The sequence below is a fragment of the Mustela nivalis genome, assembly GCF_964662115.1.
Source record: "Mustela nivalis genome assembly, chromosome: 16".
Lineage (NCBI taxonomy): Eukaryota > Metazoa > Chordata > Mammalia > Carnivora > Mustelidae > Mustela > Mustela nivalis.
In genome coordinates this window covers 60,556,806-60,583,583 of record NC_139035.1, presented here as the reverse complement: position 1 = coordinate 60,583,583, position 26,778 = coordinate 60,556,806, and the positions used below count along the sequence as shown (strand labels likewise).

The 26,778-nt window shown below is 50.0% G+C and overlaps 1 protein-coding gene across 1 annotated transcript in view; it reads right to left on the bottom strand.

The window, feature by feature from the left end:
- The window catches only part of LMX1A (LIM homeobox transcription factor 1 alpha), a 155,170-nt gene that overhangs the window by 41,403 nt on the left and 86,989 nt on the right, over positions 1–26,778 (bottom strand). Inside the window, exon 3 of the mRNA XM_082702599.1 lies at positions 8,718–8,950. Coding sequence (XP_082558725.1) covers positions 8,718–8,950 — 233 coding nt within the window. The remainder of the gene's footprint in view (positions 1–8,717; positions 8,951–26,778) is intronic.

The window sequence follows — 26,778 nt, the reverse complement described above, 5'->3', positions numbered from 1 at the left end:
CTGTGTCCTTAATTTCTCCATCTATAATATGAAGACAAAACAAATACATGGAAAGACTAAGGTTCAGAACAGAGAAGAAGCACAGAGCCCCAGACCGAGGGCCACAAATAATTCTGTAGTCAATTTCACGGCAGCAATACTAGCAAGAGACAAAACCTGATTTTGGAAACAAAGTAAAGAGCTCAGGCAATTATAACTTTCTCTTCCCTACTATCCAGAGATGCCAGATTAATAAGTCAGAAAATGTCCACAAAGATCTTTGTGTTAGTCATGAAATAACTACGTGTACTTTTCATGTCCCCTTGATAATGCTAACAACAATGAAAGCAGATAATAGTTATTGTGTGTTTACTCTGGGCAGGGCACGGGGCCAAGTCGTTGGGGCCACATGATCTCTTCTGTGTCTTTGGTCTTATTCCCAGCACCTGACATAGGTGGGTATATATAGAAGATTAAAACATAGTTATTGGCTTGAAATTTGAAGAATCCACACCGATTCTAAAAGCTGGGGAAAGGGTTTATAAGTAAATTGCCCTTAAAGCCGTATTTTTGGAACTTCAGGTCACTATCCTTTGGTGGGTTATAACATTAAAAGAGATAAGACTACAATGAAAAAATAAGTAGAATGAAAAATATCAACATGTAGACAGTAAGTCTATCTAAGTGGTGAAACTTTATTTCATACACACACACACACATGTGTATAACAGGTAATGATAAAATATATGTATATTTTTTTGCCAATCTGTAGCTATAATTTTCCAGAAAACGTTGCTGGGGAGTCTTCTGAAAATACCGCTTTACAGGAAAATAAATAAATAAATAAAGTACAATTGAAATATGTTTTTTTAAAGAACTATACTACTTATCAGAGTATTTTAATATCTAGTAAGGTTTTTGTTGTTTTAATGGCTCACCCCTTTGTTTCTTAAAGGAAAGAATGACGAAACTAGCTTCGAGGCTGTCCATTTTCCCAGCTCTCAGCCTCTTTGTCTTGCTCTATATCAGGACCCCACTGTTCCCCTGGCATCAGGAGGTCGGCTTTGAAATGTTTCTCTGAATTGCATTGTTCAGGACTCTTGAACTCATCTGCCCTTTTTTTCTGCAACTGAAACACAGCATTTAGCACAGAGCCTAGGACCATGCAGACATCTATAAGAAATCTCTTTTGAGTTAAAGGTTGATAAGGTGGCTGCCCACAAGGATGTAAATAGATTACACTGGGTAACACAGCGATCCTAACAGGCCAATTCAGGAACACAATGAATTCACTAACAGGTAACTGTCAGGTTCAATGTCGTTCCTGGACTCAAAGACTAGTGCTGCAGAAGAGAAACGTAATCCACTCCAAATCATTCATCTGAAGGTGGGAGATACACCACCACCCTCGGACCAAGAAGCACGAAGAGAGCCACCCCAGGATGACCACATCCCAGAATCTGTCAGCTTTAGAAATAAGAAGATACTTGGGGACTCAAGAGAGCTCAAATCAGAATCCCTCCAAACCTCAGTTCCCCAGTCCATAAAAGAATGGTAGCGCAGGTCAACACATGCTTTCTGTTCCTGCTTGAAATTCACATTAAGTCCCCGAAGTGACCACAAGACTGTGTCCTCCTGGCCTTTTGCACAGACTTTCCAGGATGCAGGATGAGCTCCAGTGTTCAGAGACTGGGGAGCCCCTCTGAGACGTGCGGGCCCATGGGGTGACTCAGTCCATCTGTAGTTTGCACATCCTAGCCACCCCAAATCACAGGCCCTCTCTCTCTCTGTACTACCCTCAAATGGCCCCAGGTTAGCTATCCAGAAGCATCTGAAACAGAGCACCAACGACAGAAGATGAGATGTCTGTAAAATGATGGCTCTTGGGTGAAATGCGTGTGTGAGCCACAAGCTCCCCAGCCCTTGCACTGGAAGATTAGACCAATGACATGGACCAAGTTTCAGGCCCTTGATCGCTTCTCACTGACTCGGAAAGAGTCCTGGGAAGGGGAAGAAACTTTCCCAAGGTCACGGGGAGTGCTGGGACTATAAGGCAAGACTCAGCCTCCGACCTAACTTTAGACCCCACACCCTTTGCATTAGCATTTGGAAGAAGACACTTCCTCATACCTCCTGCTGACTTTTTCTTTCAAATCTTGCGTTCAGAAATTCATGACCATGAGCTGACAAGTCCTATAATCCTATAGGACAGTCAGACATTTTCCAAAACCTACGAGGTGACCACTACCCCTCTGCTCTAATTTACTGGAGACCCAGAGTTCCAAGAGAGGTTGAAAGAAATGCTTCTATCACGAATTAAAAAAAAAAAAAAAATCAGTTCCAAGGCTGTGGAAGGAAATTAAAACAAATGTCTAAACCTGACCCAGAAAAGAAGGGGAAAGAGATGCATGGCACGATTAGAGTGACAAGAGAAGCATCTGCATCTCCTAAACCAGCAAAAGCCCATATCCTCAGAAAAATTAAGAAGGAAGAAGGATCCCCAAACTTCAGGATGTGTAAAGAATCTGCTTTCCAGGCCGAGTAACAAGAAGCCATACTGGAGATCGATGCTTCTCTACTACGGCTCTCAGAGGCTAACAGGAACAGGACAGAGTTAATTTATTCACACAATAAGAAAACGTGTCCTGAGCACCTGTTTGCATACCAGGCACCGTGCAAAGGCCCGGTGAGTGTCAGCCACAAGGCAAGAAGGGGCAGAGCCTCCCCAAGCAATCTGGACAACTGGAAAAACAGAGGCCACGGAATCGTTGTATTTATCTGAAACATAAAACCTCCTTTGCAGAAAGACAGCCTCATGATGGGGCCTTCATGGCCCAGGGCTTCCTCTGGGAAAATCCCTCCACAAAAGCAGAGCACCAGAGAGAGCCCTGCTTTAACCTGCCTTACCCTTCAATTCTCAGAAGATAAAGGGAAGAATGGAGGACCAACCAAGGACCAACTTGCTTGGGCTTTGGTTCTGACCAAGAAAGAGTCAGTAAACCGAGAGGAATTACGGATTTGAAACTGGGAAGAATATAATGGCCAAGGAATCGATGCTTGGCGTAATCTAAAATGCATGCTGGTCCTCAAGAAAGAAAACCTTAAAATGGTAAACGAACACACCCCAGAAAGAACGAGCCAACAACACAGCCTGAGTCCCTGGTGAGGGGCAAGAAAAGGGAATAAAATATAAAAGATGTTGTTGGAGGGAGGGGCAAAAAAAATGCAATTTTCTGACTAGACATTCCTTGGTGATCCCAAAAATGAATAAAAAGGAAAATCAATTTAATGTAAAAATAACAAAAAACTAAACACAACTTGGTATCCTGGACTGGATTGAATCTTGGGATGCATAAAGACATTAGTGGAAAATCTCGTGAAATCAAGGCATAGCTTTTGTTTCTATTGTCTAGTGCACAGTACTGGATGATGTTAACTTCTTAGTTCACATGACACACTTAGGAAAACGCACAGGTCAGTGTGAGACACTGACATTAGGGGAAGCCAGCGAAAGGCTACGTGACAATTTATCTTACTTTGCAACTGTTCCATAAATCTAACATTTTATTTCAAAATAAAATTTTTTAAAACTGCTGCACAAGACACTCTAAGATGACCTCTGGTGTCAAAATATGAAGACGGTAGATCACTAAGACCTGCAACATGGCCCAGCCAGGAGCAGCTATGATTGCCCAGGATCAGCCTAAAGCCCCACCCCCACCCAGGTCAACAAAGCCAATGAAATCATGGGCCACGTCAATAGAACCAGACATGCATGACAAGGAGCAGTAATAGCACTGTGCTAGTTTAGACTACATGTTGAAGACGTCACGTCCTTCTGGATGGTACCTTCTAGAGAGACTGCCATGCGTCCACATAGAGCACTCTCTTCCACGGGACAGTTGGAAGAAGGGGGAAGAACGCAACAGGACAAGAGAGGACCCAGGGAATAAAAGAATCTCTGTTCTGCAATGCAAAGGGTTGCCTCGTGTCAGGGAGACTGGCTGGTTTTGTGAGTTCTAGAAAGCACAACCAAGGCCAACACTGGGGCTGCACGTGGAGACAGACACTGGGGCTCTAACAATTCCGACAATCCACACTCAGAATGTGAGGCCAAGCATTCCCCATGGTTGGAGACACCCCAACAGAGGCCTCGTGAGCATCTGATGGGAGTGTGAACTGGAGAGCCTCTCAAACCCGTGTGATTCTCTGACAGAGGAGGAAAGCACAGGGATGAACATCCCTAGGTCAATCCTGGAGGCCCCGGGCATCCCTGTTGCCCAGTCAGCCCAGAGAAAATTGTCAGACTCCAGCTACGAATTCCATCCTTCCTGAGAGATTGCTTCCAGGCCACTGGCAAGCAGGGAGCAGGATGAAAGCTTTCTGGCCACACCAGAAAAGAGACCCAGCAGCTGAAGCTCTCCGAATTTGCTGTCCCTTAGAGCTGCAGATGTGTCCCATGCTTTTCTGTAAGTCAGAACAGTCAGCATCAGAAAGCCACAGATTCCAGAATCCTCCATTTAAGCGGCCCTAGGGGATGCTGGTCTTGTCTTCCACCCACTGTGATTAAAAGGTAAAGAGACAAGCCTTTCCACTTCTCATAAAGGGTCTAGTCTGCCCCTTGGTGGATGCCAAAATCTGTCATTTCGTCCCCATGACACGGGTCTGCACCCTTGGGTAGGACTCCCCTGCTTCCCTTAGCTTTATTTTCATAGAACCAAAAATACAGAGTTTCTTTAGGCATTTATGGTTCCATAAGGTAGCCGCTGTCCTCTGGACCCTCTCCCTACTTCGTCAGGGATGTCCAAAAATGCATTACTTAGGGGCGCCTGGGTGGCTCAGTGGGTTAAAGCCTCTGCCTTCGGCTCAAGTCATGATCCCAGGGTCCTGGGATCGAGCCCCGCATTGGACTCTTTGCTTAGCGGGGAGCCTGCTTCCCCCCCAACCCTCTGCCTGCCTCTCTGCCTACTTATGATCTCTCTGTCAAATAAATAAATCTTTAAAAATAAAATAAAATAAAATAAAATAAAAGGCACTACTTAAAATGAGACCAAGACCTAAGCCACTAAGCCATACAAAGCCATACAAAGCTGGAGCAATAGTTGCATGTCAGGGATCAGGGACATTACAGTTGTATTAACACATGATTCCTCGTGGCTCCCACCGATCTTGTGCCCAACGAAACCCCCAATTCCAGGATGGAACTCTGCCCCGACAGGCCCTATACCACGTCATCACTATTGAATTTCGCAAGCCAGTGGCTCCATTTCTTCTTGCTGACTGTGCTCTTCTGTGAGCTTGTCAAAATCTTCTTGAACCTGGAGAATCTTAGCGGCCCCGCCCTCCTTCCCTGCCAGCTTTGTGTCATCAGCAAATCCAGGCAACCTGACATCCGTGTCTTCATCTAAGTCATTGATAAAAACCGTAAAGATGACGGCCCATTCAATCATTCACTTGGCAAATATTTACCAAGTACCTAGGAAAGGAGGGCACTCAGGACGGAGAGAAGAGGCAGAACCGTGTTTGTGCTGGGACGCGTCCTCAAACTGTTTGCTTTCTTTAAGCCCCCCCACACGGGGAGGACTCCCTTCCTCGAAGATTTAATTCTGCTCATTAAGTACTTATTGATCACTTCCTCCTGGCATCAGGCTAAGCTTTGCTGAAGGAACAAAGGAAGGAAAACCTACAATCCTGATTCTTAGAAGCTTATCCTCTCCTTAGTGAGGCAGGCTTTGGCCCATGGCGTTTTATGATGTCAGACAGGCAATATTTATGTAATTGATGAAATGAGGGGTATAGAACTTGTACTTGGTTCTAAGTGAAACTCGAATATCATTCTGCTTAAAGCGATTAACCAAGGATAGATTTTTCAAGTCGAAGGGACCGTGGTGTCCTCTCAAACCATTCCCTCTCCCATCATGCCAAGATTAGTTTCGACAAGTGGACCACCCAGCTCTTCGAGCAGATTGACTCTTCGTTAGCTCTAATAATTAAGATGACATTCTAACACTTCCCATGTCGAGTCCCATGCTGGACTTTACCTTCCTATCTATAATGTAAATACTCAGTGATTTTGTTAAATAATTGAATGAATTCCACGTCTGCCCTCTGAAGTTAGAAATAGGTCCGATCCAACCCTGGGAAGACGACAATTATGTCCTCGTGTCATCTTTCCTTTTCTAGCCTAAAAAGCTACACTTCCTTCATCGGACGTGATTTAGGGATCTCCCCACCCCCCACATCATTTCTCGTCATTCCCATTCCGACTCCATCCTTGGCATAAAGCAAGCACTCAAGGTACGTCAGCCGAATGAATGTGCATATAAATGAACCAGAAAGCTCTATTGTGTCTGGAGCAGCCTCAAAAGAAAATGCTCGCAACTGAATGTGTTGCTCAAAACGGGGTCAAAAAGGGGAGCACCTAGCAGTTCCCATGCTCTGAACATTTTATTTCTATTAATACTGCTCAGATCCAGCTTTTTTTTTTTTTTTGTCTTTGCACAGGGTGTGGGACGTGGGGTACGGTACATTCATGCCTCACCCTAACTCTGTAGTCAATTAAAATCTGGGCATCTTGAACACAGGGCCAACCGCATAACTTCATAGTCAAGCCTCACCCAATCGTGCCAGCCAGGGCTAGACCACAGCACGTCTTTCCATGTGAGAGAAAATGACATGTCCCTCCGGGTGTGCCTTTCTTTTCAAAGTCAAACACTGGCATTTTGATCACCACAGCGCCTAAGCCCTTTAGGAATCTGAAGATTTTGCAATATTCTGGGAAGGAGGCCTCAGTGGCTGGGGACACCTAAAGAGGGAATCCAGGCCGAGCTGACCTTCTTATACGGAGTGGAGGCCGTGAAGTTTGGTTCAGAAGGAGCCCAATTACCCCAGCAGGATATTCCTGAAGTGGCAGGGGCAGTGTTCCTGTAAAGGAGAAACCGCTTCTGCCTGAATTAAGACAAATCCAGGAAAACTTGAAGACAGGCGGAGCTGCGATTGTCCAGGGGTCCGCTTACAAGCAGAGTCAGGCAAGAAGAACCAGCGGGGAGGTCAGGGACGCAAAACGGCCGCCTAATGAATTTCCGCCGCTGACAGGTGTGCGTCCCCGCCGGCCTAGAGTGCGTGCCGGGCTTCTCTCTCATTCCCCGCAATAAAACTCTCAGGGAGGCATGACCTTCGTGACTTTATGGTTATGGAAACTGAGGCTTAGGGAGGTTCTGGAAGCTGTCCGCAGGCACATGACTCTAAGCAGTGCAGCCAGCGGGTGGAGGGGGTTGGCCCCACCCCACCTGTCCCCAAAGTCCCTGGATACAAGTGTCTTGCCACAGTGCTTTTGTTTCAAGAGTTTACTCTCTCCTGTAAGAGTTTACCAAACACCCTGAGTGTTCCAGGCCTGTGCTAAGCCCTGGGGACACGGTGGCGAAAGAGACACATGCCGTCCCTCTCGGGGCTTAGCGCTTGGCAAGAACAACAAAGAGCCAGAAAAGCAAATGCAATAAAGTGGGGTGAGTGGCCCAGGAGGAGGAGTCAAGGGTCAACTCAGCCGCAGGGATGAAGAGTCATCCCTGGGGCAAGAGCCCCGAGACCGAGGCTGAAAGAACACGCCAGCAAGACCCCAGAGTCCAGGAGAGGGGCAGAGGGAAAATGAGAGTTTAAGGCCCGGAGCTGAGCGGGGGACGCTGATGGGCTGGGGTCCAGCCAGGCTGAGGAAGAGCGGGAGGTCTCAGAGGCCCCCGAGCGGCTCAAGAGGTGGGCAGCAGGAGGTTACAGCCACGTTCTGGGGGCTGCAATGACAGGGGCAATGGCAAGAGTCAGGAAGGCCACGGGGCTCTCGGGGATCCGGAGAAGGGAGGGGCGAGGCCAGACAAACGTGGCGCGGTGGGGACAGACACATGCTCAAGCTGGACGCTTAATTCAATTTCTCTGGCCTTCCAAAACCCGCTCTGTGCAGTCACTGGAGCTCCCCATCCCCTCTCTCCCCAGCTCTAAGGCAGGAAGGGTGGGGGTCGGCTGGGTGGCACAAGCACATTCCAGCTCCTTTCTCTCCATGACCCACCGAGCCTCAGGTAGGTTCCAGCTTTCCCACATGACAGACGGAGAAACAGACCGAAAGACTGGTTCCCGTGCCTCCTTTCCCTTTAACAGTATCATGTATCTATCCCCAGCAGGGCCTTGTGGGGCGTGCGGTATACCTCCCTTCCTCTGGGCTTTGGGTTTGCGCTTTGAACTTGCTTTAGCCAGTGGACTGTTAGCCCACGTGACAGGACCAGAGGCTTGAAATGCACTCGTAAGGTTGTCCCCTCCGTCGCCGCCGAGAGAAGACCCTGCCCCGTGGCTGCTGTGTCTCAAGCCGGTATCCTGGCGTGAACCACGCCGAGCAGACCCGAGCCTGCTCTGCAGCCCGGAGCTCAGCTCGGCAGATCCCAGGTGACTTGCAGACCCTCAGCCTGACTCGGAGTCCCTCCCGTTAGCCTGTGAACACATGTGTTCCCAGTCGTGCACCATGGAATTTGGAGGTCACGCGTCACATGGCGTCCTCACAACAATTCCTGACCAGTAAGACATCCCTCCAGCCACAAAGACACTGCCTGGGATGCACACAGCTGCTCTGCCATGGGGCTGGGCTGCCCCTATGGCTGGGCTTCTGGGGAGAGAGCGGTGAAGACCGTGAGCTCACCCCACTGTCCCACACCCCCACCCCCACCAAAAATCCCTGCTGCCCTCCGCGAGGCACTCACCTGAGTCTGACGCTGCCGGGCTCACCAGGCTGAGCAGCTCCCGCTCCTTCTCATAGTCCCCTTTGCAGAGCAGCTGCCCCTCCTTCAGGACAAACTCGTCGCCCTTCTGCAGCTGCCGCTCACAGACACAACAGCAGAAACAGCTCAGGTGGTACACGCTCTTCTGGGCCCGCATGACGAACTCATTGGGCGCGATCGCCTCGAAGCAGCCCCCACATTTGACCGCAAACAGCCTGGCGACAGGGGAGAAAGGGAAGCAAGGTCATGGAGAAAAGTCTGATCGGGCCCAGCTACCCTCCCGCCGCCCACAAAAAAGGACTCCAAGAAGTAGGGTCAAGACGGTCGGAATGGAATACCCCGGAAATCTGGGTGATGTATTCCCCGACGGGGTGGAACTGAAGAGTTCAGGGAGTGCCTCACAGAGGCTTAAGAAAAGCAGAGGCAGAGGCACACAGTGTTTCCCAAACGGAGGTCTGCACCTGGGTGCCGGGAGGCTGCCCGAAATCCCTGGGGAAGCTTATTGTTGAAACCAAATAAAAGGACCACAAACGTCCACATCTCCTCCTATCAGTATTCAAAACGGGGGGCCCAGAATGTGCCTCTAGCAAGCTGGCCGGGGCGTTCTGATGCGTCATCTGGTTTTTGAGACAGAAACTGCAATCCCAGCTTCCCGAGCTGGCATTCCACGCACTCCGCCTCCCTCTCGGCACTTCTCACTTCATTTCGGTTATTTCCAACAAACCACATAGAGGGAGCCCGTCTATGCCCAGCCAAAGCAGCAGGTATTAGCGGATGCCACGGTGAGTAAAAGAAAATGCCTTTCGGAAATGAGCTCAGGCTAATGGCTCGTCCAGGTAATGGTTTCAGGGGCACAGAACAACCTGGGGCGCAGAGGGCAATTTGCATTTTGCTAGGAGGTCTGGAAATCTTCATCAAAGGAAAGACAGGAAGGCGGGCAGGCTGATGGCAGAACAGGGCCGGAGGAAGGGATCCCAGGCAGAGGGAACAGCCCGTGTGAAGCCCAGGGAGCTCCGAGCATGCTGGAGGAGGGGGAGGCAGGGGAGGCCAGAGCATGCTGGAGGAGGGGCGCCTCCAGAAGGGGAGCTGGGCAGGCCCGTCGTGACCGCTCACACGCTCAGGCTGGACATCACTGGCAAGGGATGGGGAGTCGCTGAACAAATTTTAACGGGCTAAGAGCCCTGTTGAGGCAAAGGAATTCTTTGTAGCATGAAGGGTAGAGTGGAAGTGGAGGCAGACGAGGGAGGGAAAGCCGCTGCCAGTGACAAGGGCCAGCACTAGCAGGTGGCAGCAGGCAACCAGAGAGCTGGGGACAGGAGCCGCAGCGTGGGTACGGGGAGCTGGTGGGGGGGGTGGTTCCCAGGCTCCTGGAAGTCAGAGCTGGCGGTGATGGTGATGTCGCCGCCCCTGCCCACGTTTCTGATTCCTGCCGCTGGGCCGATTAAGGCCATTCTGCCCCCCTGAGAGGCCTATCCTTCCCTCCTGCGAGGCCCATTCTTCCGTCTAATCTAGTCGAATCCCACCCACCCTTCAGAACACAGCAGCTCCCAGCGTCCTGAATCCTGCCCCGACCTGCCCTGCCCTGGTCTGGTCTGAAGCAACGGCCCCTCCTTCAAACACCTTTGCGTGATCTGTCTGGGCTGCACTCCTGGAGGGGTTTCAAGATACCAAACGTGTGGCATCTAGGTACCTCAGTTGGTTAAGTGTCTGACTCTTGGTGTTGGCTCAGGTCGTGATCTGAGGGTTGTTAAGATCGAGCCCGGCCTTGGGCTTCATACTGAGAGCAAAGTCTGCTTGAGATCCTCTCCTGCTCCCAACCCCCCGACTCATGCTTACTCTCTCTCTCTCTCTCTCTCTCAAATAAATAAACAAAGTATTAAAAAAATAAATAAATAAGTCAGCGAGATCCAGAGGCTGCGGTCTGCTACCAGCTACACCAACAGCAGCCAGCAAAACCACCAGTGGGGCTCGTCCCCTCTGCACCTCTGTCCTCGGGATGTTGCTACAGTGTGAGGCCAGAGCACCTCTCCTGGCTTCAGAAACCTTAGGGGAATTGCTCCTTCCTGCTGACTTGAAACATCTTAATCTCGTCTTACCCTTTCACTTCCCCCGTGCTTGGAGCCTCTCCTGCCAACAGCCTGTATTGCAAGAAGACTGTGGAAAATTCTATAACCCACAACCTCTTGTGCATGGTGGGTACTCAGTAAAGGTTGACTTGACGTGACCCATGGATCTGGCTCGTTCTCCTCAAATAACACGTGTAAAGAGCCTCCCTTAGAGGCTGCCACCCAGTAGATCCCAATAAAGTAACTCTTCTCCTCCACCCTCCTTGCCAACCCAAATCAGTAACAGTTCAGGCTAGTCTGAGAGACAAAAATTTAAAGAAGATCTATTTCTTCTTTTAAATTGCCTCATGAGGGCGCCTGGGTGGCTCAGTGGGTTAAGCCGCTGCCTTCGGCTCAGGTCATGATCCCAGGGTCCTGGGATCGAGTCCCGCATCGGGCTCTCTGCTCAGCAGGGAGCCTGCTTCCTCCTCTCTCTCTCTCTCTGCCTGCCCCTCTGCCTACTTGTGATCTCTCTCTCTGTCAAATAAATAAATAAATAATCTTTAAAAAAATAAAAAATAAAAAATAAATTGCCTCACGATAACATAACTGTCTCTGGCAACCCCTTTGGCATAAGCACAGAGACAATACACCCTGAAACTATCTCTGGGATTCACTCCTTATAGCACTCATTATTTTTATATCTTCAAAACAAACAAGTCGTTTGTTTCTTTCTTTCTTTCTTTCTTTCAGTAGTAGCACAACAGGCAGAAAAGAATCTCTCTCAAAACCACTCTCTTAGGACACCTGGGTGGCTCGGTCAGGTAAGCATCTGCCTCCAGCACAGGTCATGAGGCCCCTGGGATCGAGCCCTGCTTGGGCCCCGCTGCTCAGTGGGGAGTCTGCTTCTCCCTCTCCCTCTGCTGCTCCCCCTGCTTGTGCTCTCTGACAAGTAAATAAATAAAATCTTCAACACACACACACACACTCTCTCTGTTTGTCTTCACATACCAGAGGGGTCAACAGACACAGGCCGTTCAGACGGTTTAGGGCGAGGATGGCAGCAGGAGGCAATGGATGGCCAGAGTACGGAAAACTCCCCGCCCCTCCTCTCTTCGCAAAGACAGACACAAGCGGACCCGGGCTCTGCTCATGAGCCCCTGGCTGGTGGGGCCCGGGGAGGCAGAATAACAGAAGAGCACTTTCTCATAGAAGGGCCAACCGCCATCATGGCCGAAATGCGGCCAACCCCATCTCAAAGGCTCGCTCACACGTTCACTTACGAGTCTACTCTTCTTGCCACTCGTTGGCTCATTGGGAAGCCCGTCCCGTGCACCAGGAGGGGAGGAGCCACCGCCCCGGCAACATTCACGTGCGTGAACAAGGCTCTATGGACGAGTATATAGGCCCTCTCAGTGTCAGGCACTGTTGTAGGCACATAATTGTCCAAAACCAAGTCCCCAGCCCCTGGGAGCTCACAGGCCACTGAGAGAAACTACAGACAAACAAACAAAATACAAATAATGTCTTCCCACAGACACTTACCTGTGGGAAACGGGATATAACAACACTACAATGTCTGGTCAATGCAAAATAGGAAGGCATCAAGCCAGTGTGTGTTGAGAACAGAATCACTTCCCAGCTCTACAGCCGTCCTAGCTCCTGACTCCCAGTGTGTTTATCGTGGAAGCTTCCTGGAAGAAAGGAACAGTACTGAGGGCGAAGAGGAAGAGAAGGAGGGGTGCCCAAGGAAGGGCTGCACAGGGGTTGGCCAAAGAAAAATGGAAGCCATTCAAAGTCTTGGGGTGAAGGAAGCCCAGGCTTGGAGAAGAGAATGAAGCTGCTTCCCACGAACACAGCCTGCCGGGACAGAAGCCAGCCGGCAGGTGATTCCAGCCCAGCTCGGGATCAGGAACGGAACGGATAAGCTTGCATTCTCTCTCTCTCTCTCAACCCAGGCCTGGAGCCCCCACACCGGCCCCTCCCCCACCTGCCTGGCCATCAGGAGCACCTGAGAAACCCCCTGCCCTCTGCCTCTCGACTTCCAAGGGGCCGGTGGGGCTCTTTCGCCCCCGACAAGGTACGCAACAGCCCTGAGCCACGACCCCAGACGCCAGCAGCCTTTTCCTTCCATGCCATGCCTCGTGCAGAAAAATCACCCAGTTCATCCCCGGCCCCTAGTCCCCAGCCACTGTTTGCCAACCTGAGCAAACTAATCAATGCTCTTCCAGGAGCTGGTCCAAGGCCCTTTGTCCCCGAAGCCTTCCTTCTCCTCCCCTCCCCCGGAATGAACTGTTAAACAGACTCAAGGCAAACGCGCCCAGGGAGTCAACAAGCTCTCGAGACCGCGGCCCCAGGTGGCAGCATCTGTGCTTGTCTAGCTTCTCCCCTGTTAATCCCCTCCCCTTCCTCCACCCTTGCTAATTCCATCCCCCTCTCCGGAAAAACTTCCCCCAAGTTGGAGAAGGGAGGGTCGGGGGAGCTCTGCAAAGAAAGCCCCCGGTGTTGACTCGGGAGCGGCTGGAGGAAGTGGCAGGAGCTGTCTGGGCTCCGATCCTGAAACGGTCACGGCAAGCGGGAGCACAGACCTGTGTCTGTCCCTTCTGTCCACCAGCTCGCCGGCCCTGGGTAAGGACCAGGTCAGCCTCACCTCGCTACCCTGACTCTTGTGACCCTCCCTCACCCTCGAGCCGTTCAAGGAGAAGAGGCTCAGGCCGTCCACCACCTGTGTGCCAGATGTGTACACAGCTGTCCGGGTACCACTGTGGACCCAGCTGCCGACAGCACACCTCCCACAAGTTGTTTTCTCTAAGGCTCAGACAAGCGGAGAAAAGGATTTGTTCAAAAGTCCAGGTCGTAATTAAAACACAGCCTGTCTCTTCCCAATGCCCTGGATGGCGGCCCCCATGGTTCCTTCCCCTTCTGCATGCTAATGAGACCTTGCTCTGGGTTCAGAGCCCGGCAGACTGGCCATGCCCTTGAAAAGCTAGACAAGGTTTCCAGAAGGGTTGAGCTCATCTAGGCATACGTCATAACTCCCAAATTTTCCTACCATTATAAATCTCCTGCCCCTCAAAATTCTTCAAATGATTCCTTATCTCCTCTTTGCATTGGATTCCCTCACCTCTAAAATGGGCACAACGCCCTCTAGCTCATGGAAAAGCCCCCAGGGCAGTGCCCATCCCAGAGACAGAGCCCACAGTTAGCACGTTCCTTCCTCTAGCGAACGCCCTCGGCATGGTCCACAGCCCGGGCTGCCCTGGCCTCAGGCAGCTTCCAGGCTCCGGCAGGCAACAGGCTCTGAGCAAAGACCACAGTGCCCCGCGTCTGCAGTCTGCAGGAGGGAAAGCCGCAGAGAGGCACCCGAGGAGAGACCCACCCGCTTGGCTGAGGGGTCCCGGAATCCTTGGTCTTGTCCCCCGCTCCTTCTCCTTCTCTCCCCTCCCGCTGGCACTTTCCCACGCCCTCCACCTCAATTCCATTCAAGGTCCTGCTTCCCTCATCTCGTAGGATCCCCGAGCTACGAGCCGGACACCTCCCCGTGCTGGTGGGCGAGCCCGAGTTGGCAGGCTCGGACTCTTGCAAGCAGTCGGCCGTAGGACGTGCAGCAAAGCGCTTCACCTTTTGCAGCTTCCGTTTGCTCAGATACAAAAGGCAGTAATGACGCCAACGCTGTGGGATCAGAGCGGACGAGATGAGAACCGGATGGGGGTGGGGGGCACTTCGTCATCTATCAGGGTGGCAAGTGCTTGCATCTGTCTGATTTGCCCTGCCTCTGCATTTTGATCTTTGGGGATATCTTTTGGCCCCCAAATGGCAACGTATGCTTAGGAGTTTCCCGAGTCCCATCCTGGGAGAGCAGTGAGAGCCCGTCTCCCCACCTGTCTCCGCTTCGAGGGCGTGCGACTTCATCTCCCAGGAGTGAGGTCCTGCCCCTGGGGCAGGGGGGATGAATGCAAGGGTGCCATCCAGACAGAGCACAGGCCTGACACAAAGCACATGCCCCGCTACCACGGCCGGGGGACTGGGAGGGAAGGCAGACCCAGCCGCAGCCCCCCGGCCCCGTGCTGGTGGGCGGGGGGTGGGGAGAGGGCAGAGCAGAGAAGCACACACGGGAGCAGGGGACCAGGGCTCGAGGGCTCCTGCTTTACCGCCCGCCCCGCCGAAAAGCCACCACCCTTCCCCTTTCTTGTCTCAAATGGCCAAGCACTGCTTAGGTCGGTGTCAGACCGAGAACGGAGGGGCTGCAGACGGGGCGAGTCTCTATTCCTCACGCCTCCTCCCTCCACACCTGGCAGCCAGCGCAGCCCACGCCGCCGCGACCCCAGTCCAGGTCTCCACAAGGTGTGCTGGTGTGACACGGCCACACCGTGGTCATTCGCCAGAACCGTGTCGTTCTCATTCACAGATTTACATACGTGTATGCATGAGGATCTATAAAAATACAAACGAAGGCCCAAAGAGATCGTGTGTGGGCTCACAAGCACACGAAACACACATCTGCACACTCCAGCTACAAGCAACTCGCTCTAAAAAGGATCCCTCTGGGTATTTTTCTAGAGAAGATGCTGAAGGGAGAAAGCCGTGTGCCCCTAAGGCACACTCGAAACCCACTAGGGCGACGTGATTTCTTAATTCGCTCCCATTCTTATAATTCATGATTTTGTCACAGGGTTGGGAATCCCACTCTGCGGCTAAGGAGACGAGGGCACTGCAAGAAGCAGACGTGGAGGCCTGACGCCGAGGACGTCCTCAGGAGCACGTCCAAGGCCGGCGGGAGGCACCGGAGCCCGGGAGTCACGGCCCAGGAGTCACGGCAGAAAGGCGGGCCCTGCTGAAGGACCAGACACGGCGGCTCTGGCGCCGGCGGTGTGATCTGAGGAAAACCACCCCCCATTCCGAATGCTGGGGTCCTCACAGTCCGACCGTGTTCCAGCCTCCCAGTTATTTTACTTCAAAGGGAGAGAAGCATGTGGAAGGGAGGGGGGGCGGAGAATGAATCTTTACCAAATACCCACCTGGAGCCAACAGCTGTGGTAACCCTTCTCTCTAGCACCTCAGTGAACTTGTGAGGGGAGAGTAAGTAGAACCACCCTGTGAACTCAGTACCTCACTCAGCTTCACTCATGAGGCTTCTCTCCCCCAGGAGAGAGACTGAGGCGTCTGACGCATAGACTCCCTCTTCTGCTTCTCACTGAGAGCCTCTCTAGCGCTGTTTCTACAGAAGAAATAAGGGAAAAGATCAAGCAGCTGAGATGGCTATGTCAGGGGACCCTTGGCCAGGTCCTGAGACTCTGCCCCCGACATGTGAGAGAAAGGCAGGGTTAGGAACCGAGATGGTCCCTTCAGGCTACTCAGCTCTTGGGCCTCAGGGCACCTGAAGGGACCCGTGAAAGGGGTCTGTTCTCCATGGATTTAGGTTAGGAATAAATTGTATTTGGGAGACCCCACAGGACCCAACACCCCCATGGGAAGAATCTTACACGAACTCCAAAATGACTGCAAAACAAGATAATTCTTGCTGGAACCCCCTTCACAAGGGAACCTGGTGGGGGTGGGGTCACTATTTTCAAGGTACAGACAAAAATATAGTTCAGTGGGGTTGGGCCCAGAAAGACCCAGGGAAGCGCAGCCAGAGACGGACTGGTGTGGAAATAGGACCAAGAGACAAGATGATGTAATTAAAAAACTTAGGTCCAAGTCCCTACTCTGCCACTTATTAGTCAGATGGTCTTGGTCAGGCTACAGTGACATCAGTTTACCTAACAGAGTGGGAGTAAGAAAAGGACCTATCTCTCGTAGAGTCCCAAGGAGAATTCATTGAACCAAGGCATTGACTCTGCTTAGCATAGTGCTTGGTGTGTGGAAAATCCTCAAAAAAAAAAAAAAAAAAAAAAAAAAGGTAATTACCACCATGGTGGTAACGATGATGATGGAGAAAAAGAGTTGAATAGAATATGAGAGAGAAATAAGTAAAAAAAAAAAAAAAATGAGGAATCGCAGTGTGAGAGACCAGGAGAATCAGGATTAGATAAAGAAGTGTAGGGAGAGTAGTTCAGGACGAAGACCATGAACAATGCAAGATGTCAGAGGTCAACTTTCCGGTGGTGCTGGCTGTGAACTTGGGGGTCAGCCCTGACAATATCATGGAGCCAGGGACTGAGTTCCCACCTGCTGAAATGGCCTCAAGCTAGGGTTTGTCCCTAGCCTGTCTACACAGGATCTGTCTGGATCTCCCTAAGAGCCCTGGCACGGTTAGATGAAATGCTTTCTTGCTCTTGATATCAAAGTAAAAACCAAGAGGTCGACTGAGGCTTCAGACTCTTCTCAATACACCTGCCTTCTTCTCCTATTCCCATGGCTTCCTTCAATCTCTCCCACCCCTGCCCCACTCTCCCCCAGACGCCAGATACTAGATGCCCCGTCATGATAGCTGATGACACAGCGTCTCATACACAGGGATACTGCAAAACAGGGCAGCCTCATGCAAACCCAGAACCATCCCATGGCAAGGGTCCTGAGATTCCTCAGGATTGAGCAGGAATATTCGGAGAGCACCCATTAGGACATGGCAGAAGGTTCCCGAACAGAGTACGTGTTTGGAAAGACTGAGATCTCCATTAACCTTGACCTAGAGTCCTGCAGACCTCCAAAGGAGCTTCTCAAGGCCTCCACACCATAGACAATTACGTGGAAAGGTGGAAGACCAAGTAAGTATGTGGAAAAACCTGAATTCTCATCGCAGGCCAACTGGCTGTGTACTTCTTTAGCCCCAACACACACACACACGCACACACACAATCAGAGCTGCTTTTAGCCTTAGACAGCTGGCAACTACAGATCATGCTATCTTGCTGCTGGCGCTACCAAAACGAGCTGTAATGGAATAGATGAACTTGTGGTTGAGAGAGCTGGAGAGGGGTCTTTTTGGAACTCTTCCCCTGAAGGCAGTCATCGGGCTTTCGCTCAGTTTCCACCCTCTCCACCAGGGGGCGGCATAGCAGCACGCATTAAGTGCCATGTTGACTTGGTAACTGAGGTCATCCAGGCACAGAGATGGGGATTGGCCCTCAGCCAAAACTGTCTGTCTGTCGGGGAAATCTGCTGCTGGGAGTCTGGGAGACCATGTGGCTCCACTGAAGGAGCAGTGGTGAGAGAAGAGCATTCAAAAGTATGGGGAAGCAAAAGCATGGCTTGTGGCCTTAGAAGTAGTGACACAAGCAACCTTGTCAGCTGGCTGAAGGTCTCTGTCCTTGAGGCTGAGCCAACACCACCACAATAAGCCACGGAGCCTGTGGGCCTGGGGCGGTGGGAAAGTCTGCAAGGACAATAGAAGTGGCAGGATCTTCTATAGGAGACAGTCTCAAGACTCTGCAGTGGGGAGAAAATGGAAAACAATAAGTGGCAGGCAGAGCCAATCAGAGTCTCTGTCTCCTTGGGGCTCCTGGGGAGCAGAGAGGAGGACCGGACAATGGGATGGGAACGGCTGAGGATGATGCCTGCACGTCCCGGAGGCTCCGTGAGGCGCTGGCCTCCCCGAGAAGCGGCAGGGTGATCACACATGGCTCATCGCCCATCGAAAATACCGCGGGCCGTGGGCAGCTTTTACCTCGGAATGGTGCACTAAGTACTTTTCTTGTCCTTACCAGGCATCTCTTCCCGAGCCAGCGCAACAGAATGACGACAGCATGGCTTTGGGAGTCCGAGAGCGCCCGGATGCAAATCTTGGTTCTGCCCTTGAGCATCTGGGTGAGTCTTAGACTCTCCTGGGGCCTCGGCCTCCTTATCCGTCAGTGAGATAGTTACCGTCTTACAAGATGCTCTGGAGATTAAACGAGACAATGGATTTGAAGTACCTGGCAAGGCCAGCTGCTGTCAGTAGCAACTGTGAACTCCCCTTATTGAAATCAAGTCACCGGATCCACCATGGAAATATCTGTATAAGATCATTTATTTCAAGACAGACGACGGTGCCAGAAATAGAGCTTCACGTGTGTCCCAAGGCTTTGTTCTTTGGGACTATGTATAATTAAATCAAAACTTCAACAAGCCTTTCATACGTTGTTGGAGAACAGACCAACAGACAAATACAGAAGAGCAGACAGTTGAGAGGAAATGGCATTTCATTCAGGCGACTATGGCTATGGTCCACGCTAACCCAAGGTAAATATTGACATCAGCCAACTCCTGCCGACCGACACCCACCTCCACGCCTGACACCAGCATATGTTCAGGAAGTCGGCAGCTCCATGTTTAGCCAACCACAGCCAACAGTTGCTATTTGGTTAATGCTGACATTATCTGGCAAATATTTGGGACAGACCCTTGCCCCTTATCACTTCAGTTGTCAGATGACTGCTTCTTACGAAGGCTACTGACCACTGTGTGGCCCTTCAGTAAGACACCCTACTCCTCGCCTTGCTCCCCTGTCAGAGCCATCCCCCCCCCAAGAGATTAACCTCTCCCCTCCCTCACTTTAGAAATGGAAAGCCACCAAGGCCAGGGAACCATTGATGACCTACCCCAAATCACAGAGAACATGGACATTACCGAGAGGGCCAGCCAGAGGTTGAGGCTCGGTCGGGGATCAGAAATGGAAGAAGTTACAATCGGCCCAAGCCAGGATGGAAATGTGTCTCCCTGGCTCTTCACCAGTACCCGAGCCATTGAAGAAGTAGAAAGTGTGTGTGAGACGGTGTGTGCCCTGCTTATTAGCAGCTCTTTCTTTTCCTTCCCCTCCCCCTCTTTACCAAAACCTGGAAAGCAGAAGACGAGTCCGACCACAGAGCAAAAGACTGTGGTAAAGGCATGGATTCCAACGATCCAAGCCAAGGTGGCACAACTCGTATTCTAGACATTCCATATTGTCGCACAGACAGGCAGAAATGGCAAGAAACATAAAACAGACATACAGAAAATATATCGTTCCTTTTGAGGGAGTTAAAGGTTTGGTTTCCTTTGAAAATTGTCAGTTTTCCTTTCCCTTCATCTCATTAGCCTCCTGGGACACTCTTAAACATACCCAGAAAACAACAGAGCAGAGGGACTGAGATATTTTTAGCTGATATTCCGGGCACAGATTCCTTTTGTTCCACAATTTCTGGCTTGGCTTGATGGCACGTGGCCAATACGATGTATATTCTTACAAAGACTGTATGCATCCTGGACTCTATGAGCGAGTGAGAGACAGAGACACCCACAGAGAGGGAGAGAGAGTTTGTGTGTTATAACAGTAGGAAGGACAAGGACATTATTGATGATGTTTTGATGGGAAAGATTCTGAAATCCCAGCAGGGGGCAACACCGAGCTCTCCATGAATTCTGTTTGCTTTTGTCACCTCCACTTTTCACAACTACCCCTGGGCCACACATCCAAAAGAAAAAAAAAAAAAAAAAAAGACATACTGTCACAACCTAAGAGCACCCTACTGAATCAACAGACACCATCAGTACAGTCTTAGGAACGAGACACACTCTGAAAACCAACAATTCTGTTCCTAAAGCATCTAGTACAGTGAGTAGCACAAGGTAATGTTTGAAACACTGACAGTTGTTACTGTTCTTGTGTGTACAACACCTGTTCTCAGGGATCATGCCATCTTCCAGGGGAGACAGCAAAAGACAAACACTGACAAAGAATCTGAGTCAAAATCTCCTACACGGCATACCTTCCCACATGAAGGATGCATCATATCTCTGGGTGATCTGAAGTCCTAGAACGCCTTTAGTTCAGAGATTTCAAACACGCATGATCTTGTGTAACATCTCAGCTCTGATGTAAGGTGGGAGTCATATTCTATTATCCTCCTCACACAGGAGGTAAAATAGGTAAATAACACTGTACAGAGTCTCCCCAAGTCCAGCATTGGTGGAGCCTTGAGTACAAAAGTCAGGTGTCCCAAGCCTCCAATGCAACCTCTGTCCCATGAGATGATGTTGCTTTCCTTTCCAGTTAGACTCAAGGTGTCCAGAGAGTTCCAGAAAGGTTTCAGTGACATCTGGACACCCAGTGGAAGGAAGACCATTCTTATGTCTTGTATTTGATCCTTTTTGTCTTTTAACTCTCTTCCCCTCCATCCCAACTCTCTCCCAATCCATTAAAAACCAGAAGACGCCATTCCCATTAGGATGGCTAAGATCAAAACAAAAATAAAACAAAAACCAGAAAACAACAAGTTTGGCAAGCATGCAGAGAACCTGGAACCCTGTGCACAGGTGGCTGCCAACTGGTGCAACTGCCAACGAAAACAGTATGGTAGTTCCTCAACAAATTAAAAACAGAATTACCATACCACCCAGCAACGCTACTTCTAGGTATATGTAAATTTGAAGTAAGGACTCACAGAGGTGTTTGTACACTCACGTTCACAGCAGTGTGACTAACAACAGCCAAAAGATAAAGGAAACCCAAGTGCCCATCAACAGAGGACTGGATTTTAAAAAGTGCAGCAGCTTCGTTGGAATATTTTGAAATGGGCTATTATTCAACCTCAAAAAAAAAAAAAAAAAAAGGCAGGGAAGGCAGGAAAGCCTGGCACACGCTGCAACATAATGAGGATATTGTGCTCAAAGGTACAAGCCTATCACAAAAGGACAAATACAGTACGATTCTACTTATAGGAGGTAACCGCAAGACTCAAGTTCCTAGAGACAGAAAGTGGAATGGTGGTGACCAGGGGCTCTGGGAAGAAGAAAAAAGGGAGCCATTCAGTGGGTGTGGAGTTTCAGGATTGCACCATGTGAAGTTTTGTGGATGGTTGGTGGTTTAAGTGGTAGCACAATCCTGTGAAGATACCTAATGCCACGGAAATGTGCACTTAAAAATGCTTGAGATGGTAAATGTCATGTTAGGTGTTTTTCACTACAAATTCAAAAAAATAAGGGCGTCTGGGTGGCTCAGTCGGCTAAGTGTCTGCCTTTGGCTTGGGTCATGATCCCAGTGTCCTGGGTTCGAGTCCCACATCGGGCTCCCTGCTCAGCAGAGAGCCTACTTCTCCCTCTCCCACACCCCCTCCTTGTGCTCTCTCTGTTAACTAAAGAAATAAAATATTTTTTACAAAATAAAAATAAAAAGATCAATTAAAAATTTTTTAACTGAAATAAACAATAATCTTTCATCTTCTGCCTCCTATAGCCAAAATTTAGATGGCCAGCTTCCCAGGGGAAAAATCTCACCCACTAGACTCCCTGGCAGCTCAGAGTGGCCCTAGGAGGCAGTACATGGGATCCTGCTAGGGCTGGGGACAGGGCAGGAAGCTTTGGAAGAGCCATTATTCTTTTGATAACATGAGACTCAGCTGGTACATACATTTCACTCTTTACCTTTTCCCTTATTTCGGCCTGGAATTAAATGTAACACTTGGAGACGAAGCCACCCTCTTGGTCCTAAGAAAGTGAAAGCCACCTGTTAAGGATATATCCTAAAAGGAGAAAAGCCTGGATCCGTGAAAACAATCTTGAGCGATTGCACTATCCTTGGACTTCTCTTTTTGGCTTCCTTGAAGTGAGAAACATGAAACTCTTTGATGAACCCACTGTGGTCAGGATTCAGCTCTCTACAGGATGTCCCCTTTCCGTTCAAGGTAGCGTGCCCCACGCCCTATCCAGGGCGACTTCTTCACCACAGCACTAGAACTCAGCACTTCACACTTAGAGTCAACATCATACATTCTCCCTCTTTGTAACTATTTTCTCATTTATTTCTCCTCATTTCTCACATCCTTAGGAAAAAAAAAATACCCTTCTCTTGATCCTACTTTCTCTACCAACTACTTCCCCATTTATTTGAGAGCCTTTGTAAAAAAAAAATTCAAAAAGAAATCACTTCTGTTTTCTATCTCCAGGTCCTCTCCTTCTGCTCTCCTTGGAGGCTAATCTAATCAGGCAGCTGTCAGACTCCTTCCAACAGAACTTTCTTGGGAAGGTCGTCCGTGACCTCCACTCTGCTCAGTCCTCATCACCCTGAGCCCATAAGCAGCATCTGACATGGCGACCACGTGGTGTCCACGATCCCTCACTCTCCTGGTTTTCTTCCTGTCTCATAAGCCATTCCTCCCTGGTCTCCTTGGCTTCCCCTCCGTAACCCTGAAGGGTTTCTTCCCCTTCTCCAGTCTTACTACTCTTGGAGAGTTCATGTGGTCTCATCGCTTTAAATATCACGTCTGTGCTAAATGACTTTGAAGTTTCTATCTCTATCCAGATCTCCCTCCCAAATCTAACTTGTGTATCCAACTACCTGCTCAGTTTCTTCATTTGGGTCTCTAATCAAAATCTCCAATTTAATAAAACCAAAATAGAATTCTTGATCGTCACTCCCCCACCCCTCCAGTTGGGTCATACCTGCTCCATCGAACCACGCTCTCCTCTTTTCTGTTGATGGATGGCACCTCCACCTTCCTAGTTGCTCAAGACAAACATCTCAGGATCATTTTTGACTCCTCCTCCTGCACACCTCGTATCCCTTCATCAACAAGCCATTGTGCTCCACCATCGAAATATAACCAGAATCTGATCACGTCTCGTGTCATGCCCACTGCTCTGACTGCAGGCCACGCTCCCACCACATCTTCCCTGGATCACCCTGACAGTTTCCCAAAGGGACCACCTGCTTCCTCTTGCCACCCACCAATACAGCTTCAATACAAGGTGATCTCACTAGGAGCTAAATTAGATCATGTCCCTCATCTGTCAAAACTTACTCCCATTTTGCAGATGAGAAAATAGAGGCTTACGAAGGCCTAAGTAGTTTGCGCAACTTTACACAGCTAGTAGTTGCAAATGCCAGGATTTGAATCAAGTCTGTCAGTGCTAAAACCCACCAAGGATCCACTATACCACTGCCTAACTTAGCTCTGAGCGTTGTCCTCATCAAACGGTAGGATGGTACAGTATTTTGCAAATTAAAACTTCTATGTGACTGTAAAGCAACACCACCATCGTTGTCAACCCACACTCCTCGTAAGTTAGACTGGACAAAGTTATCAACTTATATTGAAATATTTTACCTAGAAAGGCAAGGCCAGAGACTGGGCCACCACTTCTTTAAAGAAAGTCCAGGCTCTGAGATCAGTGATCCAGACTGGGTCTAACCCAGGAGAGCCTCAACCTTGGAATTTGAGTGGAAACAAACAAATAGGAACTGGGTAGAAATACAAAGTCGGGAGGAATGGTGGCAAGCGTGTAACGCCAGCCAGCGCACACCCCCACCTCCGACCACAACATTCACGTGCAAGTCTAGGATATAATTTTCATCTTGGATGCCTTTCATATGGCTCTGCTCCCCATATCCAGCTCCATTCAGGGGATTAGAGAACAGGGACAGTCATGAAGAGCTGAAGAACCACAAAAATTTCTGTGAAACAGGATTCCTGGTTTGAAATCACAATGCTGAGTTATGTGTACCGATGTGAGTGGGTTTCCCCTCCCCCCAACACACACACACGAGCGTGCTCCCTTTGACTGGGGATCTAGGCATACTACGGCCAGAAGTTTAAAAAAAAGTTAGAAAGAAAGTTCACAACAACCTCTCCCCACCATGGGAATGAACAAGGACAAGCTAGGCCATCTCCACACCAGACCATGTCTTGAAGAGAGCATGAGCTTTCTGGAATGTCTTTTCGGCTCAGGGCAGGGAGCTCTCAGATCTATAAGGTGGGACCAGAGAGAGGTGCTGATGACATAGCTCACCAGCCCCTCACTTCTCAGAGACCTCCAGGTTCCCCATGACAAGCTGAAGGACAATGAGGAAGCTGGAGACCTGTTCCTCCGAGCCAAAGCAGAAGGCGGGGGGCTCCTCTTGCCAGAGAGAAGAGAAATGCCCGCTGTCATCACTGTGTGACTAGGCACAAAGGCCCCGGGCTGGTTTGATCTTCTGGCAAAGGGGCTGTGGGGAAGCTACCTCTTGAAAGGCCTGAAGACACTGCCCTTGTCTAGGAGGAAAGGACTTTCTCGGCAAAGGCAAGAACGATGCTGCATTCCAACAGAGCCTCTCCGCGAGCCCGGCACACTTCTGCACTGCGAGGAAGGGGCCGCGTGTCCCGCTCCCGCTGTGCAGAGAGAAGCTCGCTGGAAGACGGTGTGGTGACTGTCACCGGCACTGGAACATATTGAGAACTAGACCACAGTCAGGGGCTGAACGCCTCTAAAACTAGGTCAGTCCTTCCAAGAAGATAAATATTCTTCCCCCCAGACTGCAGTCATGAGAGAGGCAGAGACAACGAGGCTTCGGTAAACACCGCGATGCATTTTCAGCAACCAGAAAGCTGCTCAGAGGTCACGACCAACTCATTACGGGCATGCTTGGGAGAAAAAAGTTATGAATTTTGCAGCATCCCTCACCAAGGGACATAAGGTCTTCTCAACTAGCAAATATAAAAGAGAAAGTTGGGAAACCTGCACTATAGATCACTGAATGGAAGGGTTTTGTTCATACTGTACCCGTAACAAGTATTTATTAAGTAATTAATAGTTCTAAAATTAATAGTTCTAACTGCTGGCATCGAGGCGTGGTTCCAGGTGCTACGCATCTAACCGTGAATAAACCAGGCAAAACTCGCAGCCCTTGGAGTTTACCTTTGATGGAAAACAAATGGCACCAAATAAAATGTCAGATGAGCGCAACAGACAAAAAATGCAGGCATAAAAGTGGATGGAAAGTGTCAGGGGTGGCCAGTTGTAATTTCCACTGAGGGGCTGATGTTGGAGCAAAGACTCGAAGGAGCTTTTAAGGAGGGAGCCCCTCCCCCACTGCCTGTTGGAAGAACATTCCAGGCAGACAGAACAGCAGGTGCAGAGGCCCTGGGGCAGAAGCACAGCTGGGCATGCTGGGAAACAGCACAGAGGCCACAGGGGCTGGGCAGAGTGGGTGAAGGCGAATGTGGTAAGAGCTGCTGCTGGAGACGTCGTGGGGGGTGGGGTGTTGGACAGGCCAGAGATCTTGCAGGCGATGGCAGGATGACAGTGGAGGTGTTTGCAGACGAGTGCATGCTGTTGTTTTTTAATGGAGCGAAAAGACACACCAGATATTTCAAAGGGGAACAATTCAGGGATATTCACATTCACAACGTTGTACAAACCCACCAGCTCTCTCTGGTTCCAAAGCATTCCCATCACGCCACAGCAAAATACCTTCCACATGAAGCAGTTCCTCCTCCATTCTCCCCTCCCCCAAACGTGGGCCAACCCAGGCTGGTGTCTCTACGGACAGACTTGCCCCGAAGAGCGCACGTAAATGGAATCATGTGGTATGTGACCTTTTGTGTCTGGCTTCTTTCTACCCATCACGTTTTCCAGATCACCCACATTGTGGTTGTACACCAGTACTCTATTCCTTTTTATGACGAAATGATATTCCATTACATGGATATATTGTCATTTTCGTTATCCACTATCCACGCCATTTTATTTATCCATCTACTGATGGATGTCTGGGCTCTCTCTGCCTTTTGGCTCTTGGGGACGGTGCTACTATGACCACGTGTGTCCATGAACTTATCGGAGTACCTGTTTCCCATCCCTTTGGCCGTATACCCAGGATGAAGTTTTGATGGGATCCTTATCACTGCTGGGTTGAAAACTATCCATGGGGAGAGAAAGGGCAGGGGGAAAGTCAGTTAGGAAGTTCCCGAAATGCACCAGGTGAGAAAAGCCAGAGACTGAGAAGTAGTAACCAGGGAGAGAGGAGAACAAACAGGGAAGTGGAGGGGAAACCAAGGGAAGTGTCTCAAGGAAACAAGAGGGACGAAATCCATCAGGCAAGACCCAGCAAGATGAGGACTGAACGCTGCCCACTGGACTTGGCAACGCAGATGTGAGTGAGGGTAGATGGGTGTGGAAAGCCTGGGTGGAACGGAAGGGCATGGAGACACAGGAGGGAGAAGCTCTTTCAAAGAGTTTCATGAGAAGCACAGAGAAATGGAATGACAGGGGCGCCTGGGGGTCACAGTCGGTTAAGTATCTGCCTTTAACTCAGGTCATGATCCAGCGTCCTGGGATCGAGT